This window comes from Amblyomma maculatum, chromosome 1, assembly GCF_055883805.1.
Source record: "Amblyomma maculatum isolate TAMU_Amacu chromosome 1, ASM5588380v1, whole genome shotgun sequence".
Classification (NCBI taxonomy): domain Eukaryota; kingdom Metazoa; phylum Arthropoda; class Arachnida; order Ixodida; family Ixodidae; genus Amblyomma; species Amblyomma maculatum.
Window position 1 is genome coordinate 340,960,415 of NC_139344.1, and position 15,082 is coordinate 340,975,496.

The 15,082-nt window shown below is 49.8% G+C and overlaps 1 protein-coding gene across 2 annotated transcripts in view; it reads left to right on the forward strand.

The window, feature by feature from the left end:
- The window catches only part of LOC146207588 (uncharacterized), a 332,089-nt gene extending 319,021 nt beyond the window's left edge, over positions 1–13,068 (forward strand). For both annotated transcript variants that reach the window (XM_084588865.1, XM_084588859.1), the window contains 4 exons: positions 2,303–2,566; positions 7,817–8,020; positions 8,731–9,067; positions 9,511–13,068. In XM_084588865.1, the coding sequence (XP_084444991.1) occupies positions 2,303–2,566; positions 7,817–8,020; positions 8,731–9,067; positions 9,511–11,501 (2,796 nt within the window). In that variant the 3' untranslated portion in view covers positions 11,502–13,068. The remainder of the gene's footprint in view (positions 1–2,302; positions 2,567–7,816; positions 8,021–8,730; positions 9,068–9,510) is intronic.
- Positions 13,069–15,082: the final 2,014 nt, after the last annotated feature.

A 15,082-nucleotide genomic window follows, 5' to 3' on the forward strand; every position in this document is an offset into this window, starting at 1 on the left:
TCTGTACTTCCGCAGAAACTTAACCGGAGTCGAGTGCATGTGTACTATTGGCTGATTTTAAATTTCCGCAGGAGAGGCAATAACTGTTGAGGCGTTAATCAAAAACAGAGTAATTATCGTTTGCATCCATATCTGCTTCATCTGGGTGTGAGGTCAGGAGCTCTTGTCCTGCCAGAAAGGCAATTTGTGAACCGCGACGAAGCTTGGAATGACGAAATTGAAAGCGAAAAAAAAAAAAAAAAGTGGGGAGGGGGGATCAAATAAGATAAGTAAATTTTCTGGACACGTTTTCTATTTTAAGGAAAGAATACAAAACTCGTAACGCAGATCTAAACATTAGACAACTCAAAATGGACGAAGCGAACTCGGTTGTATCTGTGCTGGAATAAAAGAAAACGCTAGGGAAGTGATCTTTGTCTGATAACGGCATAATACATATACATATAAGCCACAACTATTCACGTCGGAAACTGTGTAGCTGAGACTCTATATCGCATTTTTTAACGACCGCACTCGAGTGGTGTATACGAGCAAACCAGCCGTTTTACAATCTCCATGCGTCGAACGCCGCTTTGCCCCTCGGCGCGCCATGAAACAGCTACTTGGCATTCTGGGCGTGTCCCAGCAGCAACAGTTTTTACGACCATTCCGAGAACGGCTGCGCTGCGGATGAAACATTCCAAGGCTCTTTTGCTGTGCACTTAAATGCATTTTTAATGTTTTGCGCCTGTGGAACGATTAACCTCTTTCGATTGTTCCGCGTGGAGTGTATGCGTCATATTTTGCTTATTTCAAGTTTTAAGAAGCTTTGTACATTTCCCAGGGCACTTAAACACTGCATCGCGATCTCCAGAAGCACAAAAAATTACATTAACGTTAATCTTGTCCGGCCTCGCTGGAACAACACAGTAGAGCGAGATGGAGTTGAGATATTCATTGCGTCTCATGGCCTCTTAAATGTGTCTAATTGGAACTTAGAATATAAGTATACGATGGTACTAAACTTAGAATTATGATAAATGTTGCATTATGAGAAAAAATTGCTCAAAAACACTGATGCCATCGTCGGCGCGCGGGGTGAACATACGGGGAAATGTACATCTGACACCTTATGTTTCGCAATCGAAGCGTTTAAATCGTGCTGACATCTGCGTGTGCAGCCCTACAATGTGTGCTTTGGGTTGGATACTGTACAGTCTACACAAAATGATAACTTTTCTAGGAAAACGGCTGAATCCCGAATGATGATGTCCTTGAATCTCAGGTAAAAACTCCCTGGACAAACGCTCACCGGACGGGATTATGGGTTCACCAGTTTTGAGCTGACCCCGACAAAATCTCAGCGCTTCCTGTCGCGATCCCATAGTGCCGAAAGGCGATCTGCGTGCTGTGCACTGGAGACTACGCACGCTGACGGACAGAACTATCGTCGGACAGTAACAGCAGAGATTATCTGCGGTTGAGGCCTGCTAGGCATTCTTCAGCTAACTTAACCTAGCCTCACCTTTAGCCCGACCCAACGCTAAATATACCTGCCGTAAGCTGCTATGAACTCAAGAAGTTAATTTTAACCATAAATAATAATTAACGCCTGTATTTAAAAATCTACCTTATCCTGAGAAAATATAACTGCGTAATCAACTTACGCAGTTAATGGTTAGTGGTAACTGTTAATTGTTAGTGCATTTCTCTCAAGCCAAAGCTTACCAACCTAAATGTGATTATACCTGTGGTTAACTGTCACAAACTGACTTCTCAGGTATAAGCTTCAGTGATGTCTTCGTCCGGCGTCGACTGTTCTTCTGCATATCAGCTTAATTACTCGTCGGTGGTGCACACTGTTTTCCGAATAGGTAGATTGAGCTTGAACACTTGCGATACTTATTCGCTTACTTGGGAGCGTCTTTTATATTATAGTTACTGATTTAAGCGGCACTAAGAATGGCGCGTCTTCCATAGTTGAAATTTTCTTACTGTTTTAGAGTGTGGACCTTTTCGTCCTTTCAGCGCAGTGTCTCCAACGGGCCAGTCTTCAGCGGCGCATAGTCATGTGTTAAGAATAAATGCCGACTCCTCACGTGTTTCCTGTTGGCCTGATATGTTAAGTTAATGTTGAGGCGAAATGGATAATACAAGCGTCCTCAAACATGTCGTTCACTAGTCCCACGAGCGTGGGCTTCCGTAAGTATTTTCTTTTTCCTGAACGCCCTGCGGGAGCGGACGAACCTTTGACGCTTCCGTCAACTCGAATTTCTCTCTATTACGAAACTGCCAGGGAGTGATCGCCGTGACTGACACGCAGGTCCACCTGTACTTCTCGTCGCTGCCGGAGGACAAGGTGCCGTACGTGAACAGCGTGGGCGAGAAGTACCGCATCCGACAGCTGCTGCACCAGCTGCCGCCGCACGACTCCGAGGTGCGCTACTGCAACGGCCTCTGCGAGGAGGAACGCCGCGAACTGCGCCTCTTCTCGGGGCAGCGAAAGCGCGAGGCCCTCGGCAGGGGAACCGTCCGGCAGCTACCCGTCGACGCGGCCGCGCTGCCACAGCCCATGCTATGCCACAATGTGAGTCTCCCCACTCGTTCGCAGACTCTGTCGCACGCCAAGTTAATCTACAAACAGCTACGCAAAACTTACAAAGCCCAGCCTATGCCTACGGATTGAACCGATTCTAGATATGGCTGTCGCCATCCGTGTGGCCGTAGGCCGCGCATTCTCAAATATTGTGTGCCGTTCCAGCGTACGTGTCACTGGACAACCGTGTATATTATCTCCACCTCCTCCTTTTTGGTTTCCTCTGAATTTTAATGCTGCATCCGTTTTATTTCACCGCACTATTTTTTTTTTTTTTTATCCCAGGGTGTGCGATTTGATCCGTTCCGACGTTTCCCTGACGCCCGCGGATAGCTCTGGGCTCATTTATTTCCGCGGTCGCGAGGATGAGGCAAGAATACAAGCACACAGCCTGGGCAGGTTCCACTATCTCGATGCCCATCGACAGGCAGTGGCAGGTCGATCCAGCTGTGCCGGGGGGCAAACACGCTGGTGTTTCTAGCAAGGTGGGAGAAGGGAGGGAGACCTCCCCTCGTTTTACGATGGCACTGCGGGGTATCGCACGATGCGTGGCCGCGGCAGCGACCCCGGCGTCACCCCTCACCCGCGTTATCACGCTCCTGCCACCCCTCGACGCAGGCCTTCCACAGCCTACCGTTAATACATTACGGAAACCCCGAATTCATCTGTCTATCCCTTATTGCATTATACTCGTCTGCGCATGCGTGAGCAAATAGGCGAGGGGTTGTGAGGAGGAGAAGCAGGAGCATGCGTCAAAGGGGCAAGCGGGAAAGAATGACGCCACTAAAGAGTGTTGAAGAGGATACGATATGAGAGAGAGAGAGAGAGAGAGAGAGAGAGAGAGAGAGAGCGTGTTGTCGACGCACAAGGAACCAGGGGTTATAACCACAGATCCGCACCGACGCACTTCCTGTAGCTGACGCCCTGCTGCTCTGCGTCAATTCTGCAGATTGAGAGGCGATTACAATACTCAACGGTGGTCAGGGCGAAGGCGCTTTAGGTACGAGTTTGTGGCTCTGAGCACCGAGCTGAATGTCTCCTGACCCTACTTATGCCAATTCTCCGCCGATGTCGTTTGTACCTTCCTGATCTTCGCAGCAGAGCTTCTGTCCGAAGTTTAGGAGTCCCGAAACAACGTTGTGTTGGCCGTGAGCTAAGTCTGTGAGCTTTGGAGGCTGGATTACGGGCTCCGAACTCTGTACGATTAATTGTTTTTTTTTTATAACATTGTTTTTTGCCTCTGGGCATAATAGAATATCTAAAAAATAAAGGGGGTATTAAATGAAAGAAAAAAGGTTAGCTGTTCGAATAAATTTCAAGATAGAGCGATGGTAAGGCCCTTGAGTCCATGCTATGTATGAAGATGGGTTGTTCGGCGAAAGGCCCACTGTTGTCAGGTGCCGAATTCTCGTCGGCTTCAGTGCCGGGCAAACCCACAACAAGTGGTGAATATCTGCCTCGTGATCTGGTGATTTGCAGACAGGACATCCTGGACGTTGATATAAATATCGATATTGCGGCCATGTTCGTGTCACCGCAGGTGTGAGGGCAACCCCGACCCGGATCCTCCGTAGCGCAACCTCCTCAGCGCGGGTAAGACCGCTGTGGAGGGTTATCGCACACGGTGGGACAAGAGCACGTGTGCGGCGCCGGAGGTGCTCCTTTCTTGTGAGAAGCAGAGTGGCATCATACATAGTGAGGAAGCGTGTCAATGATGAAAGTATAGTCGCCTGGCGGTTTGCAGAATCTGCAGAGGTTCGAGAACTGAGTAGGTCACGTGGGACCCACTCAATTCGAATGGTTTGCGAGATGCGAGCCGCCAGACGATGTATATTCTGGCAGATTAATTGATTGTTATTGTGACGAGTAATACGTGCTCCTATGGGTCAACCAACCACCATGTGACAAAACGTAGGCCGTGACCTGCGAATGGAAAAATCCCTAAGCTGCGGGTGTTCTTCGGTGAACACGCATGGGGCTGTCGGCGATGCTCTTCCCACCGTTCCATTCGCCATAATGTCCACCTCTAATGGATGCGATGTCCCTCCTGCGGAGTACATCCAAACTTCTGTCACTCCGAGTGGGAATGCAAAGCCTCGGCCACCCAGCTTCCTGCATCAAACCATCAAACTCCTCTCCCTGTTATCGGGAAGTCTCCCTTTCCACACACCTACAGGACCAGTCAACACTGGCCAACCGGGCAAACCAGACTGCAGCATGCATCGAATGTGGACGTGGATTAAGGACTGCACCCTCTAAGGGTTTAATAATCCGAGACTAAATAGTTTTTGAATAAATCAATCCGTCGATCGATCGAACAATCAGAGCGCTGGTGTCGGCACAATCCGATCGAGCACAGTGACGAATACGCACACTTCCGTTCCAGGAGTCGTATAGCGCAGAGCCACCGTGTACCACTCCCGGAGGGTTCGAGTCGGCCGCCCCGCGTTCGAGCCGTGAGTCATGCAAACCGCGCGATATCCCGCTACAACTCGGGGGGCAGCGTGGGGACAGCCCAGAGCGTGCCGGCGTGAGCGGCGGTCGATACCCCTCCACCGCACACGACCAAGCCCTGCTGCAAACACCAGCGCGTGCAGCATGGCGTCGCGACGCGTAGCTCGGTGCCAGGACGGACTCTAGCAGCCCTTTGTGATCATTTTCCTTCGATGCACCTCGATATTCGTTCGGCGCCTTCGAGTTCAATTCTTCACGCCATCACGCGCGCCGTCGACGTGAGGCGCGTATGCGTGCTGGAAGAGCGTGCCGCTGCCGACACCTTTTGAAGCGCCTTTTGACGGCCAAGACGAGAAAAGGGGAGGCTCTTTAGCGTACCGTGCGTGTGTGTTCTGTACGAGCTTCTTTCGCCCGGGTGTGTCCTGTGCGGTGTGTGACTGGCGGCGTCGGTACCCGCAGCCTTTCAGCGTGGGCGCCCAACTGAGCGGTGCGTGGGCCCCTGTGGTGCGGACGTATGAAGCACTTTGCAAACACGGGTAGGAGTTTGTTCTCTCTCCCTCTGTTTCTCGCCTTGAGCCTGCCTTCGCCCGCCTCGTCTTCCGTTCGTTCTGCTCTCCTTAGCACGCGGCGACACGCTGCTCTGAGATCTGCTCTCTCGCTTGTCCAAAGACCTTTCTCTTACCTTCTTTTTCTTTTTAATTTGCTTTATTTCTTTTTATACGTGCCTTATTTAAGTGGTCGCTTTTCTCCGGCCTTCAATGTTCAGAGCTGGCTCCGATTCTGGCAGGCGTGGGAGCGCTTTCCTTCTATCGTGCGTTCGGTGTCGACTCATGCTTAAAAACAAGTTTCGGTGGACGTCAGTCACTGGTGCGTAGTGAGATACGCTACGTGCGCTCGTGCGTCTGTTCGGCGAAGTCACTGGCCGTTAGGCGTGCCTCCTAGTAAGTGACGTTTACGCGTCGGCTGGCCGCGCAGATTGTGTGTTGCAAGCGTGTGCTGGACGGAAGTGTCTGTAATGAGCTGTCATGACGATCTTCTCGTCGAACGTCGTTGTACGCGGGCACACCGTAGCGAAGCGCAAGACGCAACTTTACGCGTTCTCATCCCAGCCGCTCGTTTTTGTATTACCCGTTCCTAATCAAAAGTATTTTTTGATACTTTATTTTAATATTTTAATGACCTGTCGTGGCCATGCGGTTAAGGAGGGTGAACTACTGGTTCAACCTGTGACAGGCAGCACACACAAGAAAATGTGCGTGTATGTCGTCGCCCTCCTGTAGCGTTTCTTTATTATTTTCTTTTTTTTTTTTTTTCGCTGCCTTCTCGATATGAGTGACCGGACAAGGTTTGCAGCGCTTTGCTTGGCAATATATGTGACGCAGTTCAAGCAGTTGGTCTGGCATTTGGCTATCTCCTAGGCTCAGCAGGTGTAAGGCAATGACGAGGCTGATGATGAAACGCGAAAATTGCATGCGAATGTTTTAACCCACGCAGCTTTACTCGAGTACCCATTTGCAGACTGACACCCTGCCTTCAGTCAAGCTTCGGTTCTTACCGCATTTTCAGGAAACTAGTTCAACAGCTTTGGGAGTCTTCATATTCCGCCAGACACGTGTTCGGCTGCTGGCGGCCGTGTTGGCCCCAATTCTTCATCTCCGCTTTAATATCTTACTCGTTCAGTTGGCTCTGCTAATTGTTCTGATCGGCTAAGTTAATTTCTTTTCTCAAAACATGCTGACCACTGATTGTAAGCACTTCTAACTTACCCCAAACACGCACGTATTCCTAGTCATACACACGCCAAGTACACCCACGATGTGTACGATGTGCCTCGCAATTTTTTTTTTTTTCATTGAAATGGAAGCTTAAGGTAATGTAGCACAGTTGAATATTTAATTTTAAAGCTGTTTTCTCGTCAAAACGATGCATGGCTGGTTTTCTGGAAATTTATTTTTGTGTACCGACTGAAGTACCTTCTGAGGCTATCGCAGGAGTAGGAGGTAGGCTAGCCAATGGAAATCTCTCCTTCGGTGCCACTGATTTGTAAGTGTTCAGATCATGGTGCTGCGTTGAAAGAGAGAGAGAGAGGGGGAGAGAAAACTAATGTCGGGAGTAGTCTTACTGGGTCTTAGTGGAAAAGCCAAGTGGCCGTTAGCTGGTGGCTTGCAGCGACTTCTTCAGCGCGGTTTACGGCGCCCAATTGTATATCGGGGCTCGCGTTACGCAGCCCTTCCTCCCAGGATTCAAGTGGGGGAGCTTCTATGAGAGGCGGGTCCTCTGAGCAATCCCACAGGACATGATTAAGGTCGGCTTTCTCTCCGCACTTAGTGCATGATGAGCTTATGCTGTCCGGATATATGTGTGAGTAAACCGCAGGGTTGGGGAAGGAGTTCGTTTGTAGTTTCCTCCAAACAATTTCTTGTTGTCTTGTTAGTAGAGAGATTTAGCTTACCGTGATCCGCGATCCGCCACCGTGGCTCTCTACCGCGCGTGGGCGGGGCGGTCAAGCTGATTGGTCCCGACGCGGTAGGTCTTTGTGCCGACATCCAGTATGTGGCGCCATCTGTCGGCGGCAAGGGGGGTCTGGGCATGCGCAGTGGAACGCGCGGTGGCGGATCCCAGTAGCGGATCGCGGATCACGGTAAGCTAAAACTCTCTAGTGATTTGTGTGGTGGTGGGTATACTCTCCTGGAGAGTTTGAAGTGTTGTGTAAGGTCGCTGTATGTGAGCAAGGAACCTTTTCCATTGAGAAGGGATGCTGAAGAAGGGGCGTGTGTCTTGTCGCAGTGTGAGGAGCCCCTGTCCGCGGGTGACATGTGCGTGCTGGCCTCGCGTGCCGGTCCCGACTGCGGCTGGCACCCGGGCTGCTTCACGTGCTGCACCTGCAACGAGCTGCTCGTCGACCTCATCTACTTCTATCGAGAGGGAAAGCTCTACTGCGGCCGCCACCACGCTGAGAGTCTCAAGCCCCGATGCTCAGCCTGCGATGAGGTACGGTCTCATCTCACGCAACCTCGACTGCGCGGTGCCCGCAGATAGAGCTCTTCTGCTCATCGTCACCATATAAATCAGATCAAGTGTAATGCGTCTCCAGCCGCAATCTACTTCCTAACCATTGTCACTGTGCCTGTACTTTCACCGCTCGCTACTGCGACTTTCTTTCCTTCCCCTTCTTCGACTGTACCAGATACGAAAAGATAATTGAACAAGACAAATACAACTTTATTTTGGCATCTCTTTCTGTGCCCCTCAAAGAGATGTGCTCCTGTAGGGCCCTTTGGAAGATTGTCAAGTCTGATGAACCCTTCAGGAATGATGATAGTGATGATTATGGTAAACCTTGTCGCCGTGGTTACTGCTTTCTATTTCAAGTCATAATACACACTCTTAATCTGAGTGCATTGCGGTTGGGAATCTTGCGTTTAATTCCATTTCATTATTAGCTTCGGAATTGTTAATTTCTAATGCGCACAGTTACAGAAAGACGATTGGTTCCGTAAACTAATTCCTCTACGAGAACTGAATCATCCAAGTCGATTACGGCGTATGGCGAAGGAAGCGTAGCATGCGCGGAATCGCTTGCACGTGTGGCTGATCACAGCACCGCATGCATGTCGCGCTGCTTATGATATTTCACCTGATCCTATAACTACAACAGAGACGCTTATGTCTGACGAACAAGCATCGGCTCGCTGTCGCAGATAATCTTCGCCGACGAGTGTACGGAGGCGGAGGGACAAGCGTGGCACATGCGCCACTTCTGCTGCTTCGAGTGCGACCATCAGCTGGGTGGCCAGCGGTACATTATGCGCGACGGACGGCCCTACTGTCTGCGTTGCTTCGACGCCATGTTCGCCGAGTACTGCGACACGTGCGGCGAGCCCGTGGGTGTCGACCAGGGCCAGATGTCACACGAGGGACAGCACTGGCACGCCACCGAGGCCTGCTTCCGCTGCGCCACCTGTCGCCAGTCGCTGCTTGGCAGACCTTTCTTGCCCCGCAAGGGACTCATCTACTGCTCCCTCCAATGTAGCAAGGGTGCGTGTATGCCTTAACTACTACTGATGCTAACTCCTAACTTAATTAGGCAGGGGATGGGTTCTCGTGCAGAGTGTTTGCAGATGGTGAATGAAGTGCTCTTTTCAAGTGGGATGCTCTTGTAGTCATAAAATTTTAACACTATAGAAGCAAGCAGTGCGGATCTTATAACGACCAGCCTATCGCACTTTTGGAATAACCATACCTACTTAGTAACCCCTGTTGTAGTCTGCACATGTACTGTGTGCCATTGATAAAATCAAAACGCTGTCTTTGAACCTTTAGATGAGCGTCAGAGTACATCCGGCTCACCTTAACGCTTGACAAGCGCAGGTTGAGCTAGGATCACCTTAGTGGGCTGACGACTCAAGTAGCGCGGTAATGCAATGCATGTCGTTTTTAACCGCTGAGATTTGACACAGGGTAAACTTCCTCCTTTTCAGGCGACTCAAAGTCCTCTTCTCAGAAAAGCAATGGATCACCATCTTCGAGTAATGGGCTTGTACAAACTACTGCGCCTACGACGACCGCTTCGAACTCTCCGAGCCGACACAGCACGATCCGGCAGAGCCCGCTTCTGGTGCGGAAGCTGCCGCCGCTCGACGATCCTGTGGAGGAATGCCCACCACCACCTCCCCTTCCGGTCATGGGTCCGCCTCGTGAAGACGAAGACATTTCCTATGCAGCCGACTCGCGCTTCCAAAGGTACTCCGACTCGGCATCGTCACAGGGGAACTCGGACACTACGGCCACGGTGCGCTCCGACTCGCCCAATTCCGCCACGCGTTCCGACACCCCGGAGTCCCACGGATCTCGCCACAGTTCTCAGCTGCAGCAGCAGCAGCATTACACATCTCCCAGGCTTCGACCATCTTCCCCCGCGGGGAGCCTGAAAGGAGGGAGTGGCCTACCTACCATTCCTCCATCTGCGGGTATCTTGAAAAAATCAGCGAGCTTGGCCTCCGAGTCGCCGCTTGGACGAATGAAACACTTCCCTGCGTCGCCGTCTCTGACACCGACGTCGATGAGACAGTCTGGGTTCTCCCCCAACTCGCCCGCGAACCCACGAAGGCTGATATCTCCTGCGACGTCTTCCGCTCTCCAAGGCAGTGGTCATCCTCCGGGATCCCCGTACTGTCTCGGTGTGCCGTCCACTCCACCCAAACCGCTACTTTCGCCCAACGTTGGCCGAAGCTTCTCGGCGTCGTCTCCGCACGGGGGAGTCTCCGCGTCGTCGTCCATCTACGGCGCTCGGCAAAAAACCGTGCTGGCTCAGTCGATGTCACATTCTCCCGACAGTCCGAGGTTGCGTCAAAGGTTCCAAGGGACCTCTTCGGCTCTCTCCAGCTCCCACGTGGGTCTCTCAGCAAACCAGACGGGGCGGTTCCCTCCTGGCATCACGCCCATGTCACCGATGCCTTCGCCAACGCAGATGGTCCGAGGCATCCTCGGTCAGGGTGACAACCAGCGCTGTCTAGCGCAGCAGGTCACACCGGAGAGGCAAGTCGCGTGCCGTCCACAGGGCGCTATCGCGACGACGTCGTCGCCGGGAGAGGCTATGCTCACGCCCACCTGCGGGCGGCGTCGCGAGCCACTCAACGTGTCAGACCTTCGGCTTGGAGCTCTTCTGGCCAGTTCCGAAGTCTTTGTGGAAGTGGTCGAGGAGATCCAAAACGGACCTTTCAGCAAGACTAGCAGCCACCACCACCGTCTGTCAGGATCGCACTTTTCCATGCCTGACCTTTCCGTAGGCCACGCGGCCTACGGCAGCAGTCAGCACCGCCACGAGCAGCAACAGTCTTCCTCCTTCGGCATACAAGAAAATGAAGACGGTGCGTGCTGCAGTCCGGAATCGCCGGGGGCCACGGCAAGCAGCGCACCGTCGTCGCACCCGACGACGCCGAAGATGCTTTCGGTGCACTTTGACCCCAGCCTGGGACAGGCGGAAAGCGACGACGCCGCATGCAGTCGCAGAGGAGGTTCGCGCTCGTCACGACGGTCCCGGCGGCACAGGAGAGACGACTCGAGTTCCAGCGAGGGCTACGAGGACGAGCAGGACGCACCATCCACGTCGTCAGCGTCTCGGATCGCCGTGCACTCGCAGCCCAAGTCTCATCGAACAAAGCGAGGCAAGGACGGCGCGGTCAGGGCTCGCAGCGCGTCTGAAGGAGCGGTATCGTCGTCTCGGAGGATGCGACCTGACTGCAGCCGAAGGGTGCCCGCCGAGCCGCCGCTAGAGTACGACGACGCTTGCTCCACGTGCTCCAGCTCCAGTTCAGACGACTTTCCCTACGAACTTCCCCAGCGGCGCGCTTACGGCGGCGTGCGAATATCGTACGTCAGCAGTGACGCTCTCGCTGTGGCCAAACAACGCACCAGGACTCGCTCTGCGGACAAAAAGAACACCCCTGACAAAAACTGCATCATTTCCTGAGGCACGTGACCGTGTCCCTGGGAGTGTGAGTGAGTTCATCTGTCAGTGCGTGCGTGTTTTTGTTTTTATTTTATAGTTCACTCGACGGCGCGGGTCTGTGTCATGGTCATCACTTAGCCAGAGCCAGGCTTATAGCATATGTGTAAGGACACTTCGTCAATGCCTTCTGTGGAACGTTTAAGAATAGCTGCATTGCCCCTACCGATCCACTTAAGCATTCTTAAGTGAACAGAAGCACTAAAAGTGGAGTGTAACAGCTAAGAGTTGCATGCACTTAAGTCATTCTGTGTAAAGCATTAAAGTGCTCTAGAAACAATGAAAGGTACTAATTTAGTCTCCCAAAAATTCAGTTTTGCAAATTTATTTCATTGAGTTATAAATTGAGGCTAGTCTTTCAGTGTGTTCATCAAAATATTATATTACCCGCAGTGACACTGGCTCCTTGATGACCTTGAGGCAGCCCTGCGCCAGCATGTTTTTGTTTGCCCATTTCATCACAGTATTACAGGCATGAACAGTCCACCATATTCAAGAACAAAGTGCGGGTATTCAGCCTATGTCACATGTTTCTTCATTGTTATTGTTTCCTATGTTCAGTAGGCCAACGCCAATATTATCAATCATTTTGAATGCTCACATTAATGATTTGCACTGGCCTTCTATACATATGTTTGTGTTTAGATCATTGTGTACACTAAGGCACCTTCGGACAAAATTATGCACCAAATATGAAATTATGCAGACCTTGTACAGAGCACCTGGAGCATTTATATAGTTGTTTCTAACTTGCCTTGCCTTTCACTTTGGAGGCAACGTGCTACCTTCCACCAAATCACATTACTTGACATCAGGGTTTCATGCATTTACAACATACATGACGTGTCATTGCACAGAAACATTTCGTGATGAGCTGCAGTTGGGACAGTCAAATGCTGTAAGACATTGTCAGGTTAGGGATCAATTGTAAATAGGCAGGTAGCCCACAACGATTGACTGGTGGTCACAGACGTATGCAGTGGTCTTTCATATGGAATCAAACGAACGTGACACATGCGACTAGTTTAGAGCTTCCTTTGTAAGTCTTTCCAGAAACTTTTCCACAGTGCAGTACTTAAATGCTGAAAACTGCCACGGGATCCTGAGTGTGCAATTTGCTTCAGGTAGCATACTTTTCAAGCTGTGTGAAAGTTGTGCTCATGTGACTGGTCTTACTGCACTTGGGAAGCCAGCTCTAATTAAATGCCACTGTGTGCAGTGTAAGAAGCCGTCAGCACTGCCTTATAATGTCGCTTCTCCTACTTATTGGGCTAACTGCATTCACTCCACGCTAGCGTAGACTTGGATGCTTCTACTTACGGGACTTCCTGTTATATGCTTTTTTTATAGTATATCGCAGCCATAACTCTTGGAAAACAACACATTAGTTTACAATCAGGAACAAAAGAACAAAGCTAAACATATTTCAGTATCACCTGCAGCGAGTTTTGCAAGGAAAGCATAGTTCCACGGGCTTTTTTGACTAAAAACACATCAATAACCCTGTGGCAAAAGTTATGTCAGATGGGTGATCATGTTCAGAGGCATATGGTACATGTGGTAGTTTATGTTTACCAAATGCGTGCTGTCCTCAATATTCATTCTAGTGCTGCCTTGCAGCCAGCGGAGAGAGTGTGCACATCATCTCATACTTGCAGGTGTTTAAGGCAGAGTTATTTTCCCGCACACTCACTTCCAACTCTATGTCTTGCAGCAAATTGGTCATGACCATTTAATGTCTGGAGATCTTAATTTGCCGCCTTTCAATAATTTCACAGCAGTGGTCATTTATTGGTATGTGTGGCTCAATTGAAGCAGTACCAAGAGTTCTGCCTGATAGGTTTTGATGTCACCGTAAGTAGTGCCAATGTTTTTTTTTCGTTCTTACACTGCTTATCCACTATGCTCGTTGAAATAAGCCCTGGCTCACCTTCAGCAAGGAAGGTGATGCATCAGGGTTGTTTTCCTGGAGGCACACTGGACCACAAATACTAAGAAGATGATCTCTGTGAGGCAATAAGGAACAAAAAAAGCCTTCATTTGCACATTCTTTCCGATGTGAGGTCCCAGCATCCTCTTCACCGAGTATGCTGTTGTTTTGTTTCCAGTACAATGTAGAGCCGCAAAGTATCTTGGCTGATAAAAACCTGAATATCTCAGCAAACAGATCTTATTTGAGTGAAGTGGTTGCATCTCGAGGCCAAAAGAAATCCTATTTTGAGTCCAACAGATAGCTCTAATTAAAATTGTTATCATTGATGTGTTAGCTATCTGGCATTTTGTGAAAGACATCGATGTGGAAAGGGACAGCCTAGAGAAATATTGGAAGGGGGTGACCTAGAACGGGACAAACTTATCATATCTGTCCTTGACTGAAGATGGAGGCTCCTTACTAATGGTCCCGCATGTGCTCGACATGGCCGGCAATAAAATGCATGTAATGGTAGTCAGGAAACCAGACCTTTTGAATGCTCATGCAGGGAAGTTTGAGGCCGTTCACACAGCTAGAAAAGGCTTCGTGCATTGTTGGTAGGGCAATTTTGTGCTTTTTTCTTATTTCGTTTTCCTTTAACTGAAGATGGCTGCCCTAAGCATACATAAAATACGTTGACAACACTCCTTGACACCACTAACATGATTGTGGGTTTGGAGCAGGATGCATTGGTATTTCTTAGAAAATGACTCAATTCCTTCGGGGACACTTCTAGAAAAACAAACCTGTCATCTTTCTGCCTCCATGATATACAAACTTGTTCACGCAGTGCTCTCCTATTCCGAAAACTGAAGTGATATATTTGAACGAGTCTTCATGGTTCGTTTGACTGAGGATCACTACACTGCAAGAGAGAGGGTGACTATGTTACGGCCCCTTGTGTGGGAGCACCACTCCATTGCCAAAGCATGTGTTTATTCTGTATAGTGTAAAGTGAGGAATCCCATATGCAGGCTAGCTAACTGTATACCATTTTGTGCCCACAGTTTGTGAGTTTCTGCAAGAACAGCGAATAAGCTGAACAAATGAAGTGTGTGTGTGTGTGTCCGTCTGTCATCGTTGAACTGTAAATATTTGGTTTTTATACAAAGTAATAAAAGAAATCACACCTTTATGTGTTTTGTTGCTTTTGTCTCATTTGCTTTGCCGTTCGTGCAACTGGCAACCCCATCTAGAAGGCAATTATGAGCACACACTGGTTGTCTAAGTAAGCAATAAGTGCATGGTTCGTAATTGTGCGCATTTATGGACGATTCTTATACAATTTGCGCTGCAATATTACATATTACGTGTCCTACAGAACTGCACCCTGCCACCGCTCCTGTCGGTGCTAAACGAACCCAATGTTGTAGTCACTCCACTTTACTCTGTCGTTACAAAGCTAGGCTTGTGCAGTTAATCAGAATTTGAGAATGTAGCTTCGTTTCATTCCTAGCATTAAACATAAATTACTTAGAGCCTCAGTTCTCAGCAAATTAAGGCAAACACTCTCAGAAGCTGAAGCTAAACTTGATGAATTTAAGCGAAAACTTCGCGTCCTGTCTCATCATCC